General features: G+C 31.5%; 1 protein-coding gene across 1 annotated transcript in view; it reads right to left on the bottom strand.

Annotated features, from left to right (window-relative positions):
• Positions 1-5,920: 5,920 nt before the first annotated feature.
• The window catches only part of LOC143255661 (disintegrin and metalloproteinase domain-containing protein 12-like), a 95,637-nt gene continuing 78,944 nt past the window's right edge, over positions 5,921-22,613 (bottom strand). The window contains exons 16-21 of the mRNA XM_076511688.1: positions 20,394-20,595; positions 19,706-19,783; positions 15,597-15,708; positions 14,825-14,966; positions 13,874-14,019; positions 5,921-13,833 (exon numbers count right to left, since the gene is read on the bottom strand). Of these exons, the coding sequence (XP_076367803.1) occupies positions 12,389-13,833; positions 13,874-14,019; positions 14,825-14,966; positions 15,597-15,708; positions 19,706-19,783; positions 20,394-20,595 (2,125 nt within the window). The 3' untranslated portion in view covers positions 5,921-12,388. The remainder of the gene's footprint in view (positions 13,834-13,873; positions 14,020-14,824; positions 14,967-15,596; positions 15,709-19,705; positions 19,784-20,393; positions 20,596-22,613) is intronic.

Genomic DNA, 22,613 nt, shown 5'->3' with positions numbered 1-22,613 from the left:
TACATACAAAAATACTAATTTACAATGTTCAGTATTTTAATCTCACGGCCTTCTTAACACTTTATATGACTTATCAGTTCAACCATAATTATAGAAAAGTATTGCTTTGCAAAAAGAACCTCTGGATATTTTATTATCTTAAAAAAGGAATGTTGTAATCAGGCAATTAATTATTATTAATATTACACATTTCTTTTGGCTACATTTATTTCATTCTGGATAAATAAACAATATAGAAAATGATAAGTAGAAATCATTTTATATTGACTATTATCATCCTGTGAAAAGCTCACCTGATGTAAATTTGTACCAACTGGTCATGTAGGTCAATTTGAAATACTGTTTGTTTGTTTTTTTACAAAGTCAGCAATAGTAAAAGTATTTACTAATAGTGTTTATCTGGGAACCAGACACGGTGCTTGTTGTCTACGGCTGGTTTATTCAAATACTTGCACATTTATTTGTGTTTCATCCTTGATGTCACTTGTTGGATAAAGTCACTCGTAACGTCCCCGTTATTAAACAGTAAACAACTGATTCTCTAGTTATTAAATTCGTCTACTTTGTTCATTTCATATTTAATCTTAATAGCGAAATAGCTATTTTTGTTAATTTGGAGCAAAAATTAATTCAGCAATTTTTTTTTATTTTTTTTTTGCGGATCCAGGAAAAATAAGAATAACCCCAGAGTTCGAAGAGCTGATACCCTTACTATTTCTTACACTCCAGTTTGGAAGAGAGTAACAATTTCGATCTGAGTTTTCCACGCCAATTAGAGAATTCTGACAAGAGTGATTTTAAAATTTCTTTAAAATGTAATTTCATAGAAATACACTGAAGAAACTAATATATACTTATCTGTCTAGTTTCAATTTTTTCACATTATTTTCACGTGTCGGTATGAATTTGAGTAGCGGAGTTTTCTGTAAGTAACACCTTCACAAAAGTACTATTGTCTTGAATCATACAAAGTAATTGTAAAATATGATCTGTATAGCAAAAACATTGACTTGTATATGTATAACATACATACATATAATTAGATAATGTCATTTGCAAAAAGGAGAATGCTTGAGGTGTAAAACATTTAGCCAGATAATGTTTCAATAATTAAAATTTGTATTTATACAATTTGAAACTTTGTTTTATTCTGCACACATTCAAACATAGCTCTGATTGTAATATAATTATTGATTAATATCTTTCTTTTCAGATTCAGCAAGTAACAAATTGATACGATCTTTTTCACTAAAGCTCGCAGAGTTCTTATGTTACATGTCCATGGCCAGTAAAAATTATAAACTTCTTCTAAACGGTTTGTTTTTTAATTTCGCGCAAAGCTACTTGAGGGCTATCTGCGCTAGCCGTCCATAATTTAGCAGTGTAAGACTAGAAGGAAGGCAGCTGGTCATCACCACCCACCGCCAGCTCTTGAGCTACTCTTTCACCAACGAATAGTGAGATTGACCGTAACATTATAACGCCCTCACGGCTGAAATGGCGAGCATGTTTGGTGCGACGGGGATCCGAATCCGCGACCCTCAGATTACGAGTCGAACACCTTAGCCTACCTGGCCATGCCTGGCCTCTTCTAAGCGGATGAGTTATGAAGCTTTTTTCTTTATATTTTTCAAAACTGATTTTAGTGAACAAAAGGTGTATACATAATACGTTTGTTTGTTTAAAGTTTAACGTAAAGCTACGCAATTGGCTATCTGTGCCGGGTATCGGGTATCGAAACTATGTTTCTAGCGTTGTAAGGCCGCAGACATATCGCTGTGTCACTGGGGGGCTTCACAATAAGAATTAATAATTCAGAATCAGTTTATTCATACAAAAGTTTTCCTTGAAAATGTATATAACTGAGTAAAATGATTTTTGAAATAACTCACTAATTACAGTATAGTTATCTTTTTTATCAGTTTACATTTGGGACATATACATGATTTGAAAAAAATTGTACATTACTTTTCCTATCAACTATCCGTTAAGACTCATTTTTTTGACAACAAAATACTCTATCTTTTAATAGCAAAGAAATAACTTTACTCCTCAGGTAAAAAATAATCCTGCTTTTTCCTTTTAAAAAAACACTCTTAGGAAGAATCTCGATCTTTGTCAAATGTCTCAAATATTTGTATGGTAATATTTTTGTTTTGTAAAGAAAAAATTCCATATAATAAAATAAAATTTTACTCACCAATTTCATTTACTTTCAAAAAAGTGGTCAGAAAATAGAAGCAATTGAACTAATTTTTAAATAGTAAAATGTCAAAGAATTATTCCCTAAAAGCTGTTATAAATTGCATAAATTCATTTGACTCTTTCTGGATTGCCTCCAATTTGATCTTTTTTTGTTGTTGTTCAGTTGTAGTTATCACAGTATTGCGTCAATCAGCCCTGTGATATCATATGGTTACTTGATGGTACCCTTCATAAACTGGGAGTAATAAGTTATCTTAAAATAATTTAGCTTATGTTAGCTTCATCTTATGTTTTATATACGTGCATAGTAATATGTTTTGTTAAAAGTTTTTCAAAAATATTTTAGCTTTTTGAGATTTGTTTTAATTTTTAGACAAGCAGCATAAAAAGTGACTATTATCCTGTTGGTAAACTGTGTAAAGCTGATGATGTTAACTTTCTAGATTGCTTGATAATCAAAATAAGCAGGGAATTACTCCATGTAAGTGGACTAGATGGAGCTTCTGGTGCGAACTTTCTACATTACATGTGTAACAGATTTACTATTTATGTTTTTGTTTAATATATATTTAGAAATGCACAAGTCCCCCCTCTTCTCTAAACTTGAAGAAGATTCCCAAGTGTAAGAATCAACAATATATGTTTTACATTGTCGCCTACTGAACTTTCGAGAGTTTCGCCTAAAGATTATAAATCGACTCGCCAACAGACAATGTAATGTTGTTATTCAACTACAGTCAGTATACTATAAGCCTTGGAAGCTATAATTGTATTAACGCTTATTAATAGGAAAACTACAGAATTTGACCATGAAAGTTTATAGATTTTGAACGTTATAAAACGCTTAACTTCAGAGTTTTAACTTCCGACGTTAGTATTTCTACGAGGACATTAGATATCTTCTTCGGTAAAATGTGAGCCCATAAACTGCGTGAGGCCAACCAAGAATAGAGCTAACAAGCTTTCCTCTCAAGTTAAGTGTAACAAATCAACTGAGAATTAATTCGCTCGTCGTGGACCCAGACTGTCGATAAAATATTCAGATCCAGATCACATAGAAGACTGAATATTTTTTGTGAGTTTGTAAAACGTATGTATATCAATCATTATTTGTTATAACTATTCTTAACGACTATTATTATAAATTGTAATGTTGTTTGTATATTAAAATATATTTGTGTTAAGGAAGAAAATTACGTGTATCAATCTTGGTGACAAATATAATAAATTTACTACGTATCGATATTCAGTCAACATGTAATTTCAAATTAAAATTTCCAGCTATTTGAAATCGTAATACGTAACAGATGTAAAATAAAAGAAAATCTAACAAATACATCGGAGACTTGTCCGATATAAACTTTTAACATGTAACACAATAAAAGAAAATATCAAGATTTACTTCTTTAGGTGGCGTATCATAATTCTACTTATATAAATCCTTCAGGCACTTAATCAGAATAAACAAGCAATTATCCTCTTGGGTTACATGTGTGAATCTATTAATGGAAACCTCTTAAGACACTTAACAATCAGAATTAGCAGGGTTTTTACTCCCTGTAAATGACTTGTCTTAAGCTATTGATGTGAACTTCTTAGATGTTAGACAATCAGGATAAGCAGAGATTTACTTCATTTAGACAGTATACCTGAACTTGTTTTATTCTAAAACTACCAAAGGTGTGCAAATTAAATCATTTGTTACTTAGGCATAAATTTTTTATCAGGTATACACTAATTGAATAAATTATTAAAGTCTGAAGCTGTTTTAAATTTGTTCCACTTCAAAAATAGAATAAAACAAATATTTATTTACACTTAATTTTATTCAAAGGACAATTTTATTTTTAATATTTTGTTCATGGAAAAAGAAAGATTCATAACTTTAAAAAATGTAAATATGTTTAGGAATATATATAGGAACAATGGTCTACACAAGGTATCCTCAAACTGAGCAGTTTGAAAAAAAATACAACCAATTTCTGAAATTCTTTGTTGTAAATAATAATTCATTCAAACATAGGTTATTTAATTATATATAGTATAGGGAAAGCATTTCCTTTTACATCTTTTTAATTCATTCCAGATTCCTACAGAAATCTAATCAAGGATTATCTGTGCATGTGTAATTAACAATACTCACTCCCTTATAAAATATTGCGATCTGAAAGTAAACGTTATATAACACCTATGGCTCCAAAGTACAGTACATGCTTTAGTGACAATATGACACAAACTAAATCCTTCACTTCACACTTTGGACATGTTAATCACTATGCATAGCTCAGTCATTCTTTTTAGTATTTTACATGTATTATGATTGTTTAAAAGCCATTCCATAATTTAAGAGAAAAACCTGTATGTGTAGAACTTTATTATTGTACTACTGTTCTTTTGTATAGTGGTCGTTATTTTCTGTTGATGTTTGTTAACAAAAGGAAGGTTTTGATTGTTCTTCTGCAGCAAATGGGGTCCTAGAAATAAAAATAATTTTAGAACTCCTAGCCTAGATAGATGACTATTCTTGAAAGGTGGATTCACAACAAACAACAGAAAACGAAACAAAACAAAATGTGGTGCTAAAAATGGAACGGATCTAAGATTTAATGCAATAAGAAATTCACATTGGATAAAAAAAAAAAAACAATTAATAACTACATTAGTTTCATATGAAAATGTAATATCAACACCATTTATTAATTCTAGTCTGTATCATATTGAGATATAGACCAGTTTAGTTGATTGAAAATTTAATTTATCTAAATTAAAATGTATTTATAGTTTACATTATACCATTTTTCCCAAGAACATATAAAAAGTGAATATGTTACACATGCAGGTGGATTTGATAAATTTCAAATTATTTTTTGTTTAATGCTACATATATGACTCAAGGACCTAATGATTTCTGAATCTTGTGATTCGTCTTTTCAGTTCTTTAATATAAAAAACACAGATTGATTAAAATCAGTAGTGTCTTAATCGTCAAGATAAACAATGATTAATATAGAATGTCTTTGTCCATAAATTTCTAACATCATTAACATGAGGAGGGGAGGATCAAAATCAAGGGATAATAGATCTGCCTTCAAAACTTTGCCATTACAATCAAGATAACAGGCAAACTCCCACAATCATATTTGATGGGCTCTGGGATGTAGGCAAGACCATGTTGGTCTATTTGATGACCTAAGTGAGAATTGTCATGTTCAATGTGCAACAACCTGCCATAGTAGTGATATTTGTCATTATTTAGTTACAGTGCAAGTTACAGTGCAGAGATATTAATTAAAGCAGCCAACAAATCTGGTGACTTTTATTAGATTTGAAAATTAAGTGTAATAAGTAGTGTGAAATTCTGAAGTGAATAAAAGTATTGTACATTCATTTTCACATACTGAATGAATAAAGAAAGATTTATATTATTTTCCAGGGAGAGTGCCACTTTCACCTCCCCACTTCCACAGTAATACACATCATTTGATTTAAAAGTTATGTTATAGCAGTTTTAACTATGTAAATCTTCAAAACTACATCTATTTTATTTTGAAGGTTCCAAATGCATTTTTGTTTGTACAATAAATCTTTTTAAGTGATTCATACAAAGGATTTATAATTAATTGCAAATCCATAACTTTAAAACATCGAAGTCAAATTCTGTCATTCGTTTCCTCCAATAAATTATGGTGTATTTTTATTATTGATAAAATCATAATTTCAGATGCAATGTAAATATTTTATTTACAGTCACTTCACATACAAAATACTAATATTGCAGGTGACATGTATGTACACAACCTGCTTTTTATTTTCAAAACATCATAATTAGCTCCCCAGGCAATATTAAGGTTAGATAAAATAGTATTTCAAGTTAATAACAAATAATAACATGAAAGCAAAATTTTATCCATATTAATCAGAATGGTTTCACTGGTGTTTAGAGTAGCATGTCATGTCAAATTACTAGGTTTTTTTTTTTTCTTTTAGTCCACTAATACTTAACACTCACACTTGTGTTAATTTTATCATTATCTTAAAACAATTTTCCAAGGTCTAAAAGAAAAATTGTTTGGTAGAGCAACTAATATTTTCCAATCATTCTAAAACACTTTAATGAATAATTTTTACTTTTAGCAGAAGAAGCTTCTGAAAGTCATAACAGTAGTGAAAGTATTGTAGGAGGGGGAACTAGTATTGGATTTTGAACACTTCTCTACCATTCCAACAATTAGGGAAATAAGTGAAAGATAAACTAGATGGAGTTTAGTTACAGATGCTAAGATTTGTGAATTCAATATTTCACTCTTTCACTGCCATGGGCACATGTACAGGAAATACAACTTGCTTTTTAGTCTTGCAAATCGTGGTACTAAGTAGACTTCTGGTAAAACAGATGTGCTATAGAATCAAAAATTACTTTTAACACCTGCCACATGAGCCAGCCAAGGAAGCATCTTTTAGTATTGAGTCTAGGATGGTTAACATGGAGAAATTCCAAAAACTGATAATTTACGGTTATTTTGATAGATCCCCACAAATGAAGCTCAGTAAAACTTAAAATAAATATAAAAAAATGTGTATCAATGAAAATGTGCAATTGTTAAATCTGTATGAATTATATTATGATGCTACCCTAACAGGCACTGTACCATCTTTATTGTATTTACTATTCACTACAGAAATGACAAATGTTGGGCTAGCTCATGTGACAGGTGTTAAAAAATATTAAATGTTGTACATTAATTTCGAAATTTAGGAAATAAATTTAAAAAAATGATTATTTTACTTATTACTTGTTATAACCTGAAAACAATCATCTGCAAAATATTTTAATCAATTATATCAAATAATTTTACATTTATACAACAAGTAACAAGTGAAATACAAGCAAGTACAAACATCAAGTATTTATGTGTGTATCTACTTAAAATTTGTTCATCTATAAATGTGGCAATAAGAGAGTTGAGAAATAATGTTTTGACAGCAAACAGGTAACATTTGATAACCATAAATAAATGAAACAATAAACTACTGGAAAAAAGCCCTTACAGAAGAGGTGACTAGAAGGCATGGTATTTTATACATGTATTAAAAAAAACAAAAAAACCTTTTAATATATAATATAGGTTGATATTACAAGCATCTCAAATATTTAAAATGACAGCGTTCAAAGAAGTAAAAATGGCATCCAACAACAAAAACTAGTATGTACTGTTGGACTGATTTGTCATTGTTGTTGGACATTTAGTTTGTAACCCTGAATTCCTTTTCACAGAAAAAAAAAATTTGCACATTATGCAATTGAAACAACAATGTGGAAATGATGGTAATACAATAATACATACAAAAATATTATTCACTTTGGAAGTTACTGAAAATATTCCTTTACGAAACCACATTGTGCAGTTTTAAAAAACAGAAAAAAAAAACTACGATAGCATAATTTTCCATTTTTTCCCAATTCAGAATATATATATACACTCAGTTTAACCACAATATGGCTATTACAAATTATGATTCAATGTAGTTACAGCATCAAACATATAAAAGTATTAAAGAAAAAAAACTTTCAATTTCTCATATTTAGCTTAAATAATGATTCTTGGAAAATCTACCTTGCAAATCTGGTAATTATATATTTTTGTAGTTTTGTTGAGTATGTCACTTAATGAATACAATTATACGACATGAACCAAAATAAGCCCATTTCTAAATATTAATGAATCAAAATTTTCCCTAAAATGCCTTTTAGCTATCTCAATAAACAATATTCCTCATCAAAAATTAGTGGAGTAAAAAGAACTAAAATGAAATATTGATAACTAACAAGTACATTATATCAAGATATATAAAAATGTACAAACGAAATAATATACATTGACAGCTGCTGAATCAATGAAGTTAAAAACATGTTCCTTCTCAAGATAAAAATATACATAACTTTATGACAAGCTTGTATTAAACAGTAATACAAAATCGGTAAATAGCAGTAAATTAGAACTAAAAAACTTTAGTAAGCCACTAATATACCATGATATTCCCCTCAATCATTCAAAATAACAAGCCATGACATTTTAACAAATCTTGAATTAATCAAGTAAAGTATGTGTAAAATAGGGCTAACAGATAAGAAATATATTTAAGCCTGAATATTCATGCACATATAACACCAAACACAGAAAGTTATTCTTCTAAGATTAACATAACCTCCTTACATAGAAGAACCAAAAACGTACGATGAACTTGTTTGAAAAAGACTGTTGTTAAACTACACGTGCTCATAGAATCTGTAATTTATTAACAATTAAAAGTAGTTATGAAAGTAAAATAACTGTTACACAATTAATCCGGTTGGGCAAGAAGATATCATATTTCTTTTGAGGCTGTAGATCAGTTTCCAAAATAAGATACTTTGAGAATAGGCAGACAAAACTTCTCAGATGGATCAAACTTTTTCAAAAGTCTATTTTCCAGTTGAATAGTATCAGTATTAAACACCAATTCAGTAGTTATGAAACTGATCTCAAAATGCCTGTGATTATGAGATGTTAAAGTTAGCTCAACGAGTTAAGATCTGAAACTTTCAAAAACATTTTGTGTAATTACTAGATGAACTTTTTTAATGAACTACAAACTACTTATAACATAGTAATAATATATTAACTACATAGTATATTTTGTAAAATAAAGCACAGTCAGCAGCAGTTTCAAATACAATCAGAGGTATAAATTTTTCTTTAATTTGTAACTGATACAAGTTAGACAGCTAAAGACTGGCACTTACATAAAATTTAATAAATCAAGAAGGTTCATACTTGTTTCATATTTTACAATTTTTTAACATGTTATTTCAAAGTTTAGTTCATGTTTTGCAGGCACTTGAGGTAAGCTAGTATATGTGTTTTAAAGATGTCACAGATGAGTGTAGCAACAAAGGCAGATTTAAATTATTCATTGTGTATGAAGAATTCCTGGGAAAGTGTGTTTAAATAGGTTCTCCAAAGTGAATACAATGAATGTGTTACCTGAGGCATCTATATACAGACATACACTGATATGATCACTATAATTAGTTTCTGTTGATTCATTCTAACTTGATACTTTATATTTATTATTATAAATAGTCTATAAAAAAAAACAACTACTAATTTACATAAAGGGAAAAGGAAAGCACTGTGACTTGGGGGGCAGGTGACAAAATTACTCTTATCCTGAGCCATATCAGTAATTTAAGTCCAAGAATTAATTTTAATGCTACCTTTCTGTTTATCTGCTACTTGAACCACATAACAGTTACCAAACTTGACCCAAGAACTGCCTTCTAAATATAACACATGTATATTGGGGGTTTAAAAAGATATGATTACAATATCAAAAGAAAATGGATAAGAATACAATTTTCAAGCACAAGAATACTGATTTTGAATCATGAAGCAAGATTATCTTGGAGTTTAGAAAAGATATGACTATTAAAAAAATAGAGTGGTTCAGAGTATAGTTCCCAAACAAAATATATGTATTGTTTTCTGAGTATTCTACAAGAAAGATATGGATTGTTAGTGTGAAAAGTCAAGATCCTTCAAAAATCTAATGGTGTGAGTCAACATCTCTATGAAGTGCTATGCAATTGAAATTATTGAAAATGTCCTGTATAGTGTTATTAGAAAAATAGTTATTTATATTTTTTGTGCCACACATGATAATACATAAAATGTTTTATTCCATTACGTAAAATGCATTATATTGTATCAGAGCAGCACTATGATCTCAGAACAACTGCTTCAATTTTTGTTTTGCTAAAGCTAAAAGAAAATCAGGTTTATTATTAGTTTACTTGACATCTTTAGGATAAAAATTACACAATTTCATACGATTTTATGTTCTAATATGACATGTTTCAAGGCATAGCTGCAATCTGGTCCCAGGTCTTTAAAGTTTCTTCCTATCCACCTAATAATTTTTAATATTGTTAGATTTATTAACTTTCCTTGTCAGGTATAATTGGACATTAAAATTCATGTATATCAACATGTGAGAAATTCTCTACATTAGAACAAGAATAACCTTAGATATTATACTCCCAATGATTTGACTCATTAGAGTATAAATTCACAACAGTAGAGGTACAGAAAAACACAGTGTTACAACACTATTAAATTTTCACATACACTGCAATAAGTTAGCTTAACATAGACTTACTGATAAGAATAAAATGTTGAATGCAAATTTGAAAGTGGCACAAATTCAGAGTTCAAATAACTCTTAAAAACAAATTAACATGCAATACCTTCAGACTGACTAAGAATTACAATAATAATGCCAAGATAATGAATCCTTGAATGTTTTTGACACAGGATTGAAAGTTATTCAATCTAGCATATACACTATTATGTCTGGCAACACATCTGAACCTTTTTTAGTCATTTACATGACTTCCTACAAAATTTATATAGCTTACTATATATTTGCAATATTGTTACAATTGCAAAACATGTCCTCAGTCTGGATCTTAACAAATTGGTACTTACACTATATATATTGTAAAAGTATATCTGACAGACAGAATATATTTCAAAGGTAAATCAAGTGGAAGTGGCACCAGCTAATCAGGTGAGGCAAGTGAAATACTTTCATTTAGGACTTCAATATCTCTAATCTAGGCACATAAATAAAACATTTATTTTATCATTAATTATATATTAGTGACAATGAGCTGTCAGTGTGTAATAAAGCTAACTGATACTAAAGGGTCAGTCACAACTTGTTTCTTCTGCATAAACAAAGTGTGTGTATTTCAAACAAAAAACAAGATAATCCCTTTTATTAACACAAAGCAAGGTAATAGAATAGCTTCATTAAATAAGACATACACTGGCTAGCAAGGATGTAATAAACCGACTCTGAAGAGAAGAGGAATTATTGGACATACACTAAATTCAGTTGTTTGAAAATATAGGCACATATAGCAAGGATATTAGCTTGCAGTTTTATATACAACATTATTATTTGTGCACAGAACATTTTTCCTGAATCAATTTCCCTTTTTTGTCATTTCTAATTATACACAAAATTAGTTACAAATTATTTAGAAAAAATCTTACAATTCTACACACAAGTATGTGTTAAAGCATGATTAACCCTGAAAAAAAAGCAAAAAAACATCAGATTACACTTTTAATATACATTTTCACCACACTATTGGTTAACAGAATACTTTGAGATTTGCTTCTATACTAAGAGCAACAGAAAAAAACCACAACATGAGTGATGGAGCACTTAGGAACTGCACTTTACAAACAACAAACAAAAACTTAGTGTTGGATCATACTCTTTAGTTTAATGTATTTTTTTCCACATTTTTACTTCAGCTTTATCAGAGAATTAAGTCATACTATAATAATCTTGTACTGTACAAAAGTAACTAATGAAGTGGTAACAGCAAGTTGTATTTAGGCAAAAACTTACAATTTAAATCAAAATTGACTAAATTGTGAAATAGGATAACTTACAGAGAGATAGAATAATGATAACCATTTTGTTATAATAATAATATTTACATGTCATATTTTAACCTGTAATTAAAAAACTGGAAAGAATGGGCAATGCTAAGCCAAAATATAAAGATGACTGTTTAAAGTACATCTAAGTAGGCTTTATACCTAATGACATCTAGAGCTTCAATAAATGAGAATTTCTATAATCAACCCAGATAAGCTGTAGAGAACAGATACTGATCACAAATATATTTTTTTTATTTTTTTTTTTGCATAGCGTAAGCTAATATAGACTAGTTTTAATTGACGTATCTGTTTATTCGATTCCAGGTTTATCTGCTCATATCAGTGCAAGGTTAGGTATGAATAACATCTGCATTTACTTGTGCTTCAAACTAAACACAAACTGTTGCACACAATAAAAAATAAAAGCCCAGATTTGTCAATTAATAAATACTTTGAGCTAGCCAAGTGTTTCTACTGGGTGGAATGAATATCACATAAGTTAAAAATTAACTTTTCAACTTGAACTCCATCAACTTTTTTTTTAACACCCTTAGTTTTCATAACAAAACCAAAATTCTATGACAAAAAAAGCATGGGCATACTTATAAATTATCACTAGAACTATCATGGCTAGATTTTATAAACCATCTATCTTTTCTATTATTGAGAGCTGTGATTTCTGCTTAAATCTTTGGATTAGTTTGATTCTGAAACCTATTTTTTAACTTTGGGGGGCCATGAAGTGGAGAATTTCCCTGTTTTTTTGTGGTGCTATTTTCAAATTTCTGGGCTAATGAGGCAACCTTTGACGGTTGACCTGATGTTGTTGAAAATGAACGAATAGGAGTAGCATGTGAAGATGTTTGTGGTCGAGTATCACCGACACTACTCCTGACTTTTCTGACAGATTTTACTGGAGAACTGGTCTTGGCTTTAGATGCACTATCTGCTAGCTGTATGGAATTATTTGTGATGTTAGATGATGCTCGTTGTGGGTTTACAGAAGAAAGATTGCTTATCTTACTACCTAAAGGAGTACGAACATCTGTGTTTGTAGTATCACTTTTTCTTTTATTGAATACAGATCCTCCAAATGGACCTCTAACTTCTGCAGTATTGAGTTTTGTATTTGTAGGATGTGATGGAAGATTACATTTTCCATCACCAACTGACGCTGTGGTGCTAGTGAACTGAGGTTTTGACTGAATAAATGTAGTAGTAGGAGAAGATGTCATGACACTCTGGGGTTGTGATGTAGTAGGATTACTGTCTAAGGATTGGTGAACAAAGGCAAGTGGTGTGTCTGAAAAATCTAATGTGTTCTGACAATCATCATAATATAGTGAATTAGGACTAGGTGGTTCTTCATACACATTTTCCATCTCTGGTTGTTCAGAAATATTTGAGTTTAAAGTTCCTAATTTAGTTTCAGGAAATTTCTTCTGTCCAGGGGAGTCAAAGTTATTTGTATCTAATGAAGCTTTCTGGGATCCTCCAAGAAAACGTCCAAATAATGGAGCAGAAAACTTTTCAAGTCGTGACTGGCCACTAGATGTTTGAAGGTTTGATGGTTTAGTAAAATCTGGTTGTTTTGTTATAGGAGGATTTGTTTTGTTGAGTGATTTGGGTTGAGTTACTACTTTCAAATTTATATTTGACTCCAGATTATTTTTTACTACTGGATTAGAAGCACTAATGAGAGTAGGATCTGAAATGGTAGTTGATCCTGGTGCTAGATTCTGTAAATTACTAGATGTTTTACAAGTTGCACTATTAATATTGATGCCAGAAGATTTAATAAGGCTTGTAGGTGGACTGTTAGCAGACTGACTTCTCTGGAGTTTATCTTGTGGTGAGGAACATGTTTTTCCCACTTGTGGAGGAGGGGGTCGAGGAGGTGGAATATTAGGTCGAGCTGCAGGGATACTCATAGGTCGTGCATTTCCCTTTGATCGGGTACTAGATGTACGAGCTACAGAAGAAACATGAAAAGCATCTGTACATGAAGATGGAGCCCAAGAGGGAGATCTATGGGTAGATGCTTCAGGACGAGGAGGAGCAGGTCTTACAGGTACGGCCTGTGCTGGAAGGTTACTTGTTGTGCTTTGTGGTATGGGTGCTGAGATTTCTAATCCCCCGGAAACTGCTCCTTTGAGGGGTATCTTTACGGCGAGGCAAAGTTGTAACTGCTGGTGCCTTCCCTTCTTGGGGTATTGGTGCTGATATTTCTAGAGATCTGATATCACCTGGCTGATCAAAAGTGAACTTAGAGAGTGGACGACTTTTTCTCTCTGCTGCCTGCTTGGCACGTGAACTACAGAGAAACAATATGTAAATACATAAATGACCTAATTTTTGTTCTAGTCTTACATTATTAATATTCATGACGTTAGAAACAGTATGATGTTTTTTTCATCTTAAGATTTAAGTTTGCCAGTAGATTTTGATTTGATCTTATTAATTTCATGCTTATTTTTATTAAACTATTTAATGACAACTGCATATTAACTAATAGCATATTTGACTCTTAAGTTAATTCTAGGTTAAAATAGTTAGGTATATTCAATATTAATTATTGCTATTTTATGAGAATTCAGTGTTCAATAGCCCAAAGCCATTTCAAAGCCATTTGATTTATAGCTGAGTGACTTACTACACTATATTTCATTTTTAATTCACAATTTATACTTTTCAAATTCCAGCATTCCATGTCAAAACATAATAAAACATAAATAACAACACACTAAAGTTCCTTCAACAATAAGCTTCACTACTTAATGTGCCAAATGCATGCTATAGATTCAAATAGAATTTATTATTTAAACCATTTACAGCTTTGTAATATCAGTCACAGTTTGTATTTTAGTGAAACACTCCTGGTAAAGGTGTAAAAAAGAAACAAGTATCTGCTTAAAGAAAAATAAATTTGTGTTGTAAGGTAGTTTATTTCTAGTATTAAAAGATCTTCTTTGACTGTTTTCATTCTTTATCTCTATTGACACTTTACAAAATTCTTTTATTCTTAAATAACTTACAAGAATAAACTACCTTATCATGATATAAATGAAAACAGTCAGCGTATTCTATAATAAGAAGTCTTATTGAGCAGGCTAACTCACCGAATGGCTGCCTTTCTTGCTTTAGCAATCCACCAGGTGTTCAAGTGTCGACGAAAATAAAACACTGCTATTCCCGTAATTGCTCCAATAGGAATAATACACAGGAAAATAATATACATTGCAATCATAAAGTCATAGTTGCCTGAAAAAGAACAATGTCTTGTTATTATCTATGAAATTAGATGAAGTAGTGCAGCTTTTTTAAAGAACATTTTGCCCTTTTCCCATTTATAATGTTTCATATAGCCAGTTTTATATTAAAAGAATTAGTTTTAGGTACATTTATCTTCATATCTTTGTTATCTTTCAATGCAGAGAATAGCTAAAATAGTTGTTATCATTAGAAACAAGTGCTGGATTTAATAAAATGATTTGCACAAACTTCTATATTTTACATATAGAGCAAACCATGTGTAACTTAATATGTAGCTGCTAGATCAATATCAATACTTACAAAAAAAAAGATTATATTAAAACCACTGTTAATACATTAGTTATATAAGCTTGTTATTGGTTAAGCATCATTTTAACATTAATACTTTAGCTAAACATTAAGCCATTTGGGGAGAGGTAGAATACTCTTTATACATAAAAGATAAACTACTCTATTGTTAGAAAACGGCACTGAATTACTGATAGGAGTTACAAAATGACAGACATTTACTACTTTTATATGCTGGATCTCTGTTAACACTAGAACTTACAAAAAAATCATTGTTAGTAACATGAATTGGGTCTCTATTAATGCATGGAACACTTTAAATAAACTTACTATTCAAAACAGATGCTGGACCACTGTCAACACTTCCCCCCACACCAGGGTAATCACAAAATGGTGGGGCATATCCAACTTCACAATGGCAATTATGTCTACTGTTACATATCTAAACAAAACAAAAACAAAAAATCAAGTTTTAGATAAACAATAAAAAAATGCAATTAACATTAAAATTTAAGGTTAAACTGTAGATTATATAGCATAAACGTCCTTGGTAGCAAATGACTTAAATGAAATATTTTTCTTATTCAACACTTGGTTTATATCAGATCTTGCCATTTTTCGCTATACCACTGGTTTAACAAGTATTACTGAATACTTTTATATTAATTCAAATAGTACAGTTTGTTAAACAGTAAATATTGTTTGCATGCCGACCTTAATGCCTTTTTGATTTCAAAAAAGTGTTTAAGGTTGTTTAGCTTAACTGTTAAACTATTACTCATGGTCTCTTACCCATTCTACTTCAAGGTATAATTATTATTCATAAGCTTGTGGGTTAGTAAAAGCCAAGTAGACCATAGATGAAATTCTTAATTGGTCATTGTAATAGTTTAGATTGTAAAGAAATGGTATTTATCATGTTTACTTTTTACTATTTCATTACCTAGTTCATTATTTATTATCAATCTTTTTTTACTTATATATACAAACACACACACACACACACACAAATCTACATTTTCATATCAAACTTACTAACACAAATTCGAGAAATAGTAGTTCAATAACATTTTGTAAGTCAACAGCCAAGGTTCACTGAAGTGCAAACTTAATGTTCAAAAATAATAAAGTAACTTTCCCAGATCCTCAAAGGAAAAGTGTATATTTGAAGCTTAATAATGATAACATGCTATCTCTCAAGAAATTTTCACTTCATTATTACTAGTGAAATATTGCTTGGTATTCGTGTTTTGTCTATAAACTAATTATTCCAAGTATCCTGACTTTATATGCTTACAAACCATAAGCATCTACAAACTTGGCATACCCTACTTTTAAACAAACAGACTGCTATGTGCTTCACAATAATTACCTACAAAATTATGACAGGTTTATTGATATGTTTAACATAACAGGAAAACTATAATTAACTTTTTGGCATCTAAACTTTTAAACACATCATTTAGGCTGCTGAGAAAAAAATAAATATATATACACAACAATGTGACTGACATTGTAATTTACAACTTAACACAAAGTAGGATATGTGATAATATAGCATCCACACTATACCTACCATATCAAGTATGGATAATGCCTTTTACTCAGTACTTGGATATATCAGACTTGCTAGAACACAATGGGTACAGTAGTTGGCAAGATTCTGTTTACATCAATAATTTGTATAGTAGCTGCATTGATGTGAGCTATGTTAAGTAGATGAACTACAAATATTTATCAATTTTATTAAGGTGTTACAAATGAGAAAATTCTTCCTTGCCAAAATTGTTTGGACACAAACTTGCATATTAATTTTCATTCTTAGTTTTACGTTTTTAAAATATTTTCATTTACACTTAGGCCTTCAAAATAAGCCTCAGGGCTAACCTAGTGTCTTGGAACTTGAAAGTGGTAAGGATTCCCATACTCCACTAGAAAAAAGGAGGGTGAAAAAGAGGAGCTAGCCTCTTGAGCCACCAAGATCTTTGGGAGGAAAGATCCATTTGAATAAAGAAGACAGGTAAGATGATGCAAACAAATCTGGCCATTAACATCCACAGTCTAAGAGAAGAAAGAAACGTGTTTTAAGGGAAAGGTACAACATGGAACATGAGAAAAGTGGTTCAAACAGATGTAGGACTGGTGACCGAGGTTGGCAAAGAAGGTAGGAAGATGACAATGAAGTAATTTGATAAGAGGATTAAAAACAAAGATATCTGTGGTATTAATCTTAGCTGAAGGCATTGACTATCAGAGCCTGAGGATGAGGGACCAATAACAAAAATAGGTGTAACTTGAGACTGAGGCTTGTAACTAATGTATCTCTATGGAGAAAAACCCCACCAACTGCAAAGTTCCCTGAAAACAAGGGAATCTAAAAACCACTCCATTGGATATATTTATGTTGATGCAGGAGAGATGATCCTCAACCAGACTGAAAACACCTAGAACACAACATGCAATGAGATGTGTTGCATGCAGGCCAAGTATAAAAGATCCAACCTTCAAAAACATAGATCTCTCAACCAAGTGCCCCCTTGGTAATTGATATGTGCCTCCACCATAAAATTTTCAGAATGAACTATCACCAGACGATATTGGGCAAGAAGTAAAAAGTGATTCAATGCCTGATGTACAGCTAGAAGTTTAAGAAAATTGATATGCAAAGAGCTTTTGTCCACAGACACATGCCCCATAGCTTCCTGGTTATTTACCCATGCACCCCAGTTCACCAGGGATACATCTATAAAATGCATCATACAGATCCAGCATGGGGAGAAAGTAGCACACCTGCTGAAGTATGTGCCTTGTCCAACCACCAAAGCAGATCACTTTGCAGGGTAAGAGGAGAGGTAATAGGAATAGAAAGAGGATCCTGCACAAGATTCCACTGATTGTGAAGAGCCTACTGAATAGATCTCATATAGGCAAAACCAAAAGGAGCCTGTGATGACATTGAAGACCACACCCTCAAAAGCAATAGAACCTTGCAAGCAGCAGGTGACAGAACTGAAAGGGTGTGGCAAACAAAGTATCAAAGAATAAAGCTGGGTACAACAGATACGAGTGTCAAAAAAGACCCCAAAATGGATGAGGTATTGAGTAAGTTTGAGGAAGAGCTTCTCCAGCTTGATTAACCAGCCCACTCAAGCAGTCACTAAAAGGAGCTTTAAAATATGACTGGCTGACTCCAGTTCATAATAAGCCAGTCCTTCATGTAATAGTGAAAAGTGACCCCAGAGCATGAAGACATTGAACAACTGCTCAAACTACCCAAATGAAAACACCAGGGGATGAAACAAGTCAGAATAGCAGAGCTTTAAATTGATGAACAACCCTGAGTTAGACAAACTGAAGATAAAAACAAGAATGAGTTGATGCAGATATACAAAGAGAAGCATTGGCAACATTCATTTAGGTCATCCATAAGTCTGGAGAAAACACTCACCACAGGGTGAGAAAAGACTTCATAGTAAATGGGATTAGGTAAATGATGTGGTGAGACAAGATAAATATATGACTGGTCTCCAGTCTCTGATTTTCTTTGGAACAATAAAACGTTGGGAATAAAAACCTGTTAAAGGATGGAGAACAGGTTTAATGGCCTGCTACTATAGCAATTCCTGAACTGCTTTCAACAGATGCCAACTGGTCACTGGATTCCAAGGAGGAGCAAAAGAAACAGGGAAAGATAATGATGGAAGTAGATTAAAAAAAAAAAAGAGACCCCCAAATTTTTCAGATAAAACCTGAAGAACCCATTGGTCCTTGACTAAGAAACACCAGTGATGAAGAAAATTGAGAAGCCAAGCTCCTACTTGGCAGTGTTGGTGATGTGAGGTGTATTGTTGAAGAAAACGACAAGAGGAGGCACCCTGAGAAGATGGAACAGGAAAGTGTTGGGAAGGATGAGAAATGGTAATAGGTGCCAGTTGAAGCTCTGACTGAGGCAAACTTGCAACATGTAAGAGCAGACTGTTGTTGAACTGATGCCACCAGTGGATTTAGTATTTCCATGATCTGGTCAGAAACCTACCACTGCAGAAATGTGGCAAAACATTTATCCTGAAGATAAGTTGATGGTAAACAGACCTGAGCCTAAATCACATCACAACTCTGAAGATTCCAAAAATAGAGAACTACACATACAAAACCAGAGTTGAAAACACAAACAAGCTAGTGTGGAGGAAGGAAGGAAAGGAGTATCCCCAATGAGAGATGTTTGAATCTTTAAATTCCAAGAGAAGGTAGCAGTCAGCTTGTGACATGCATACAGTAAAAGTTTGCATACAGAGGGCAGCACTAAACAAGAATAGCTTATTTGTGAACAGAAGTAAGTACTGTATTGGAATTGGCTTTTATATTTAAATAAAATTTTTACCAATTAAACAATTCATGACAAAGTTTACCAAACTTAGGGAACCTTCTGTATTACTTACTCCATGTCCATTACAGTCATATGGGCACTGGACATTTTCCACTTCTTGAATAGACACACATTTCTGGTTCACACAAAGCTGAAAAAGAGTAATGGGAAAGTAAAAAGTTTCAAAAATATCCAGTTCAACAATTGTTTAAAATGCCATATCTATTTTTGCTTCTTTTAAAGCTTTAAAATATTTAGTGAAATTTAAATACTTTTACTGAATACATTGGGCTGTTTCATTTCTTTCCATTTGTATTTTTCTTAGATGAAATAAGCTTGAACCTGCTTCCTGAATAAGACAACTTGCTGTAAACAAGGATTACAGACCTGTTCTATTTAAAAATGGCATTATACAGACAGATAAATTTATGAAGTGTATATATTAAGAATTAATTTCACCTATTTTATCAAAAACGTTTGGTGCATACAAAAATATACTACAATAAGTATAACATATAAAACAAGATTTTAGGCCTAAAATATATAAGTTAATTTCCAAAAGAATAAATTTAATATTAGTTCTAAAAAATTCCAAATGCAAATCTAGGCTTTGACACAACACAAATAATTCATTTTAGTAGTGAGATAAAATACTCTTATAAGTACATATTTAAGCAGAGAATCTGATAACAGCCATGCATAATGTACAAATATTTAGTAAAAATAAATCATACTTTGTAAACCCATGGTTTATCACTTACCTTATTTTCACCACACTTTGCTCCATCAGGAGCAAGACCTGGATCTGTGCTCGTCAATCCCAGGTCAACTATAGCAGAGCGACAAGTCAATATTTTCCCTCGTACATTGAAGAAAGAGCGAGCTAAAACTGCAGCAGACTCCATTCCAAATTCCAGTCTTTCATTCAGGTGGACACAATGAAGCATGCCACACATAATATCCCTATAATGAAAAAAAAATGTTTTTATCCAAATGATTTGTAAAGTGTAGTAAGAAACTAGTACTGGTTTAAAAATACTGTAAAAATACCGAATTTTAAAATGCATACAGTAGTCTCATATATGGTTTAATTTCATTTAAATAAACACATCATTAAAATATTTTTAAATGACTCAATATCATCTCTTCAAAAGTGAATTTTAATTTTCAAACAGTAACTGCCATACGTTCTTACGTTTTATGTTAACACACACTTCAGGTGAGTTTTTTAAGCTTTAGCTGGCTAAAATAACAAGAGTCAAATGATATTTTATTCAGAAATTTAACATAACACACATCTGTTTTCACATAGTTCAACATAAAAACTGTTACTGAACATTTAGGAAAACTAATGGAAGTTACTGCTAAATTAAATTACAATGTTATTTAGTGATGTCAAAAAAACCCACTTGTAGAGAAATATATTGCAAAAACGGCTCGTTTGCGTTTAGAAAATATTTTACGTAGAAGAGCGAACAACGTTTCAACCTTCTTCAGTCATTGTCAGGTTCACAAAGAAAGAAAGAGGTAACTGACCGGAAGCTGACCACATGTTTGTAAGGGGTTGTGTAACTGAGTGTCGGAATGTAGAGGGTTGTGTTAGATGTTTGAATATATAACTTTATTTTATTATATTTAATATAAATATAAAGGTATTCCTTTATATTGGTTTATTTTGGATTTAAGTTGTTGTATAAGTAAGGCTTCTTTAATTTTGCGTTTTTTGTCCATTACGACCAATAATGTCCACATATGAATCGTTTAATTACAATCTTGGTAAATACATAGCATGGGCATTCTCCAAATATGTAACATCAGCCAGCTCATTCATCACAGACTTTTTTTTAATTTCAAGTCTAATCTAAATCAACTTAATCATAAAGCCTTAATGGCCAATTTTGATGTTATATCCCTCTTTACAGAAGTTCCAATCATTGAAGCCTGCAAGATAGCCTTAGAACTCTATATCCGAGACCCTAACTCAACTATAGACATTCCCAGCAACCAATCAGCAACCCTCATAGAATTCACCACGATAAAGACAAACTTCATGTTCAACAACCACAACTATATACAAACAAATGGCCTAAGCATTGGCAACCCAGTATCACCAGTTCTAGCCAATATTTTTATGACACAAGTTGAAACACAAGCAATTAACACAGCATTACATCCACCACTATACTGGTACAGATATGTAGATGACACAGTTGCAGGATTCAGATCTACAGAACACACACTTGGTTTCTTTAACCATGTTAACTATATACATCCCAACATTAACTTCACATGTGAACAGGAAGAAAGCAATCAAATATCATTTCTTAACCTCAAAATTATAAGAACTGACACACAATTCAAACAGAAATCCACTGAGAAATCACCCATACTGGACTATACATTCCTTGGGACTCAGCACATGAAACAAAACAAAAACTCAACATACTAAGAAACCAAATAAACACAGCCATAAAACTATGCTCAGCAGATAAAATTAACAATGAATTAGACAAAATAAAACAATACTTCATCAACATCAATAAGTTTCCTCCACAAACTGTAGAAAACATTATACGCACACATCTAGACAGAAAGCAAAATCAACCAACAAAAGTAAATATATCTCACGAATCAAAAAATCACGAAACCATATACTGCTGCATACCATATATTCCCGACATCAGCAAACAAATAAAACATTTGGCAAAAACTAGTAACAAAATATAACATTCCAATTAATACCAAATTTATTCAAAAACCAGGCACAAAACTGAGGTCTATACTATGTAAAAAATACACTGACAAACACCACACCAACATTATTTATAAAATACAATGTGATAACTGCCACGGCTTCTATATTGGAGAAACAAGTAGAAAAATGGAAACCAGATTCAAAGAACATAAAAAGTCACCTTCACACGTTTTCGAACACTGCAAGTCAAATAAACACAACATAACCATAGAAAACACTCAAATAC

This window comes from Tachypleus tridentatus, chromosome 7 (genome assembly GCF_004210375.1).
Source record: "Tachypleus tridentatus isolate NWPU-2018 chromosome 7, ASM421037v1, whole genome shotgun sequence".
Lineage (NCBI taxonomy): Eukaryota > Metazoa > Arthropoda > Merostomata > Xiphosura > Limulidae > Tachypleus > Tachypleus tridentatus.
This window is presented reverse-complemented; position numbering and strand designations above follow the sequence as displayed.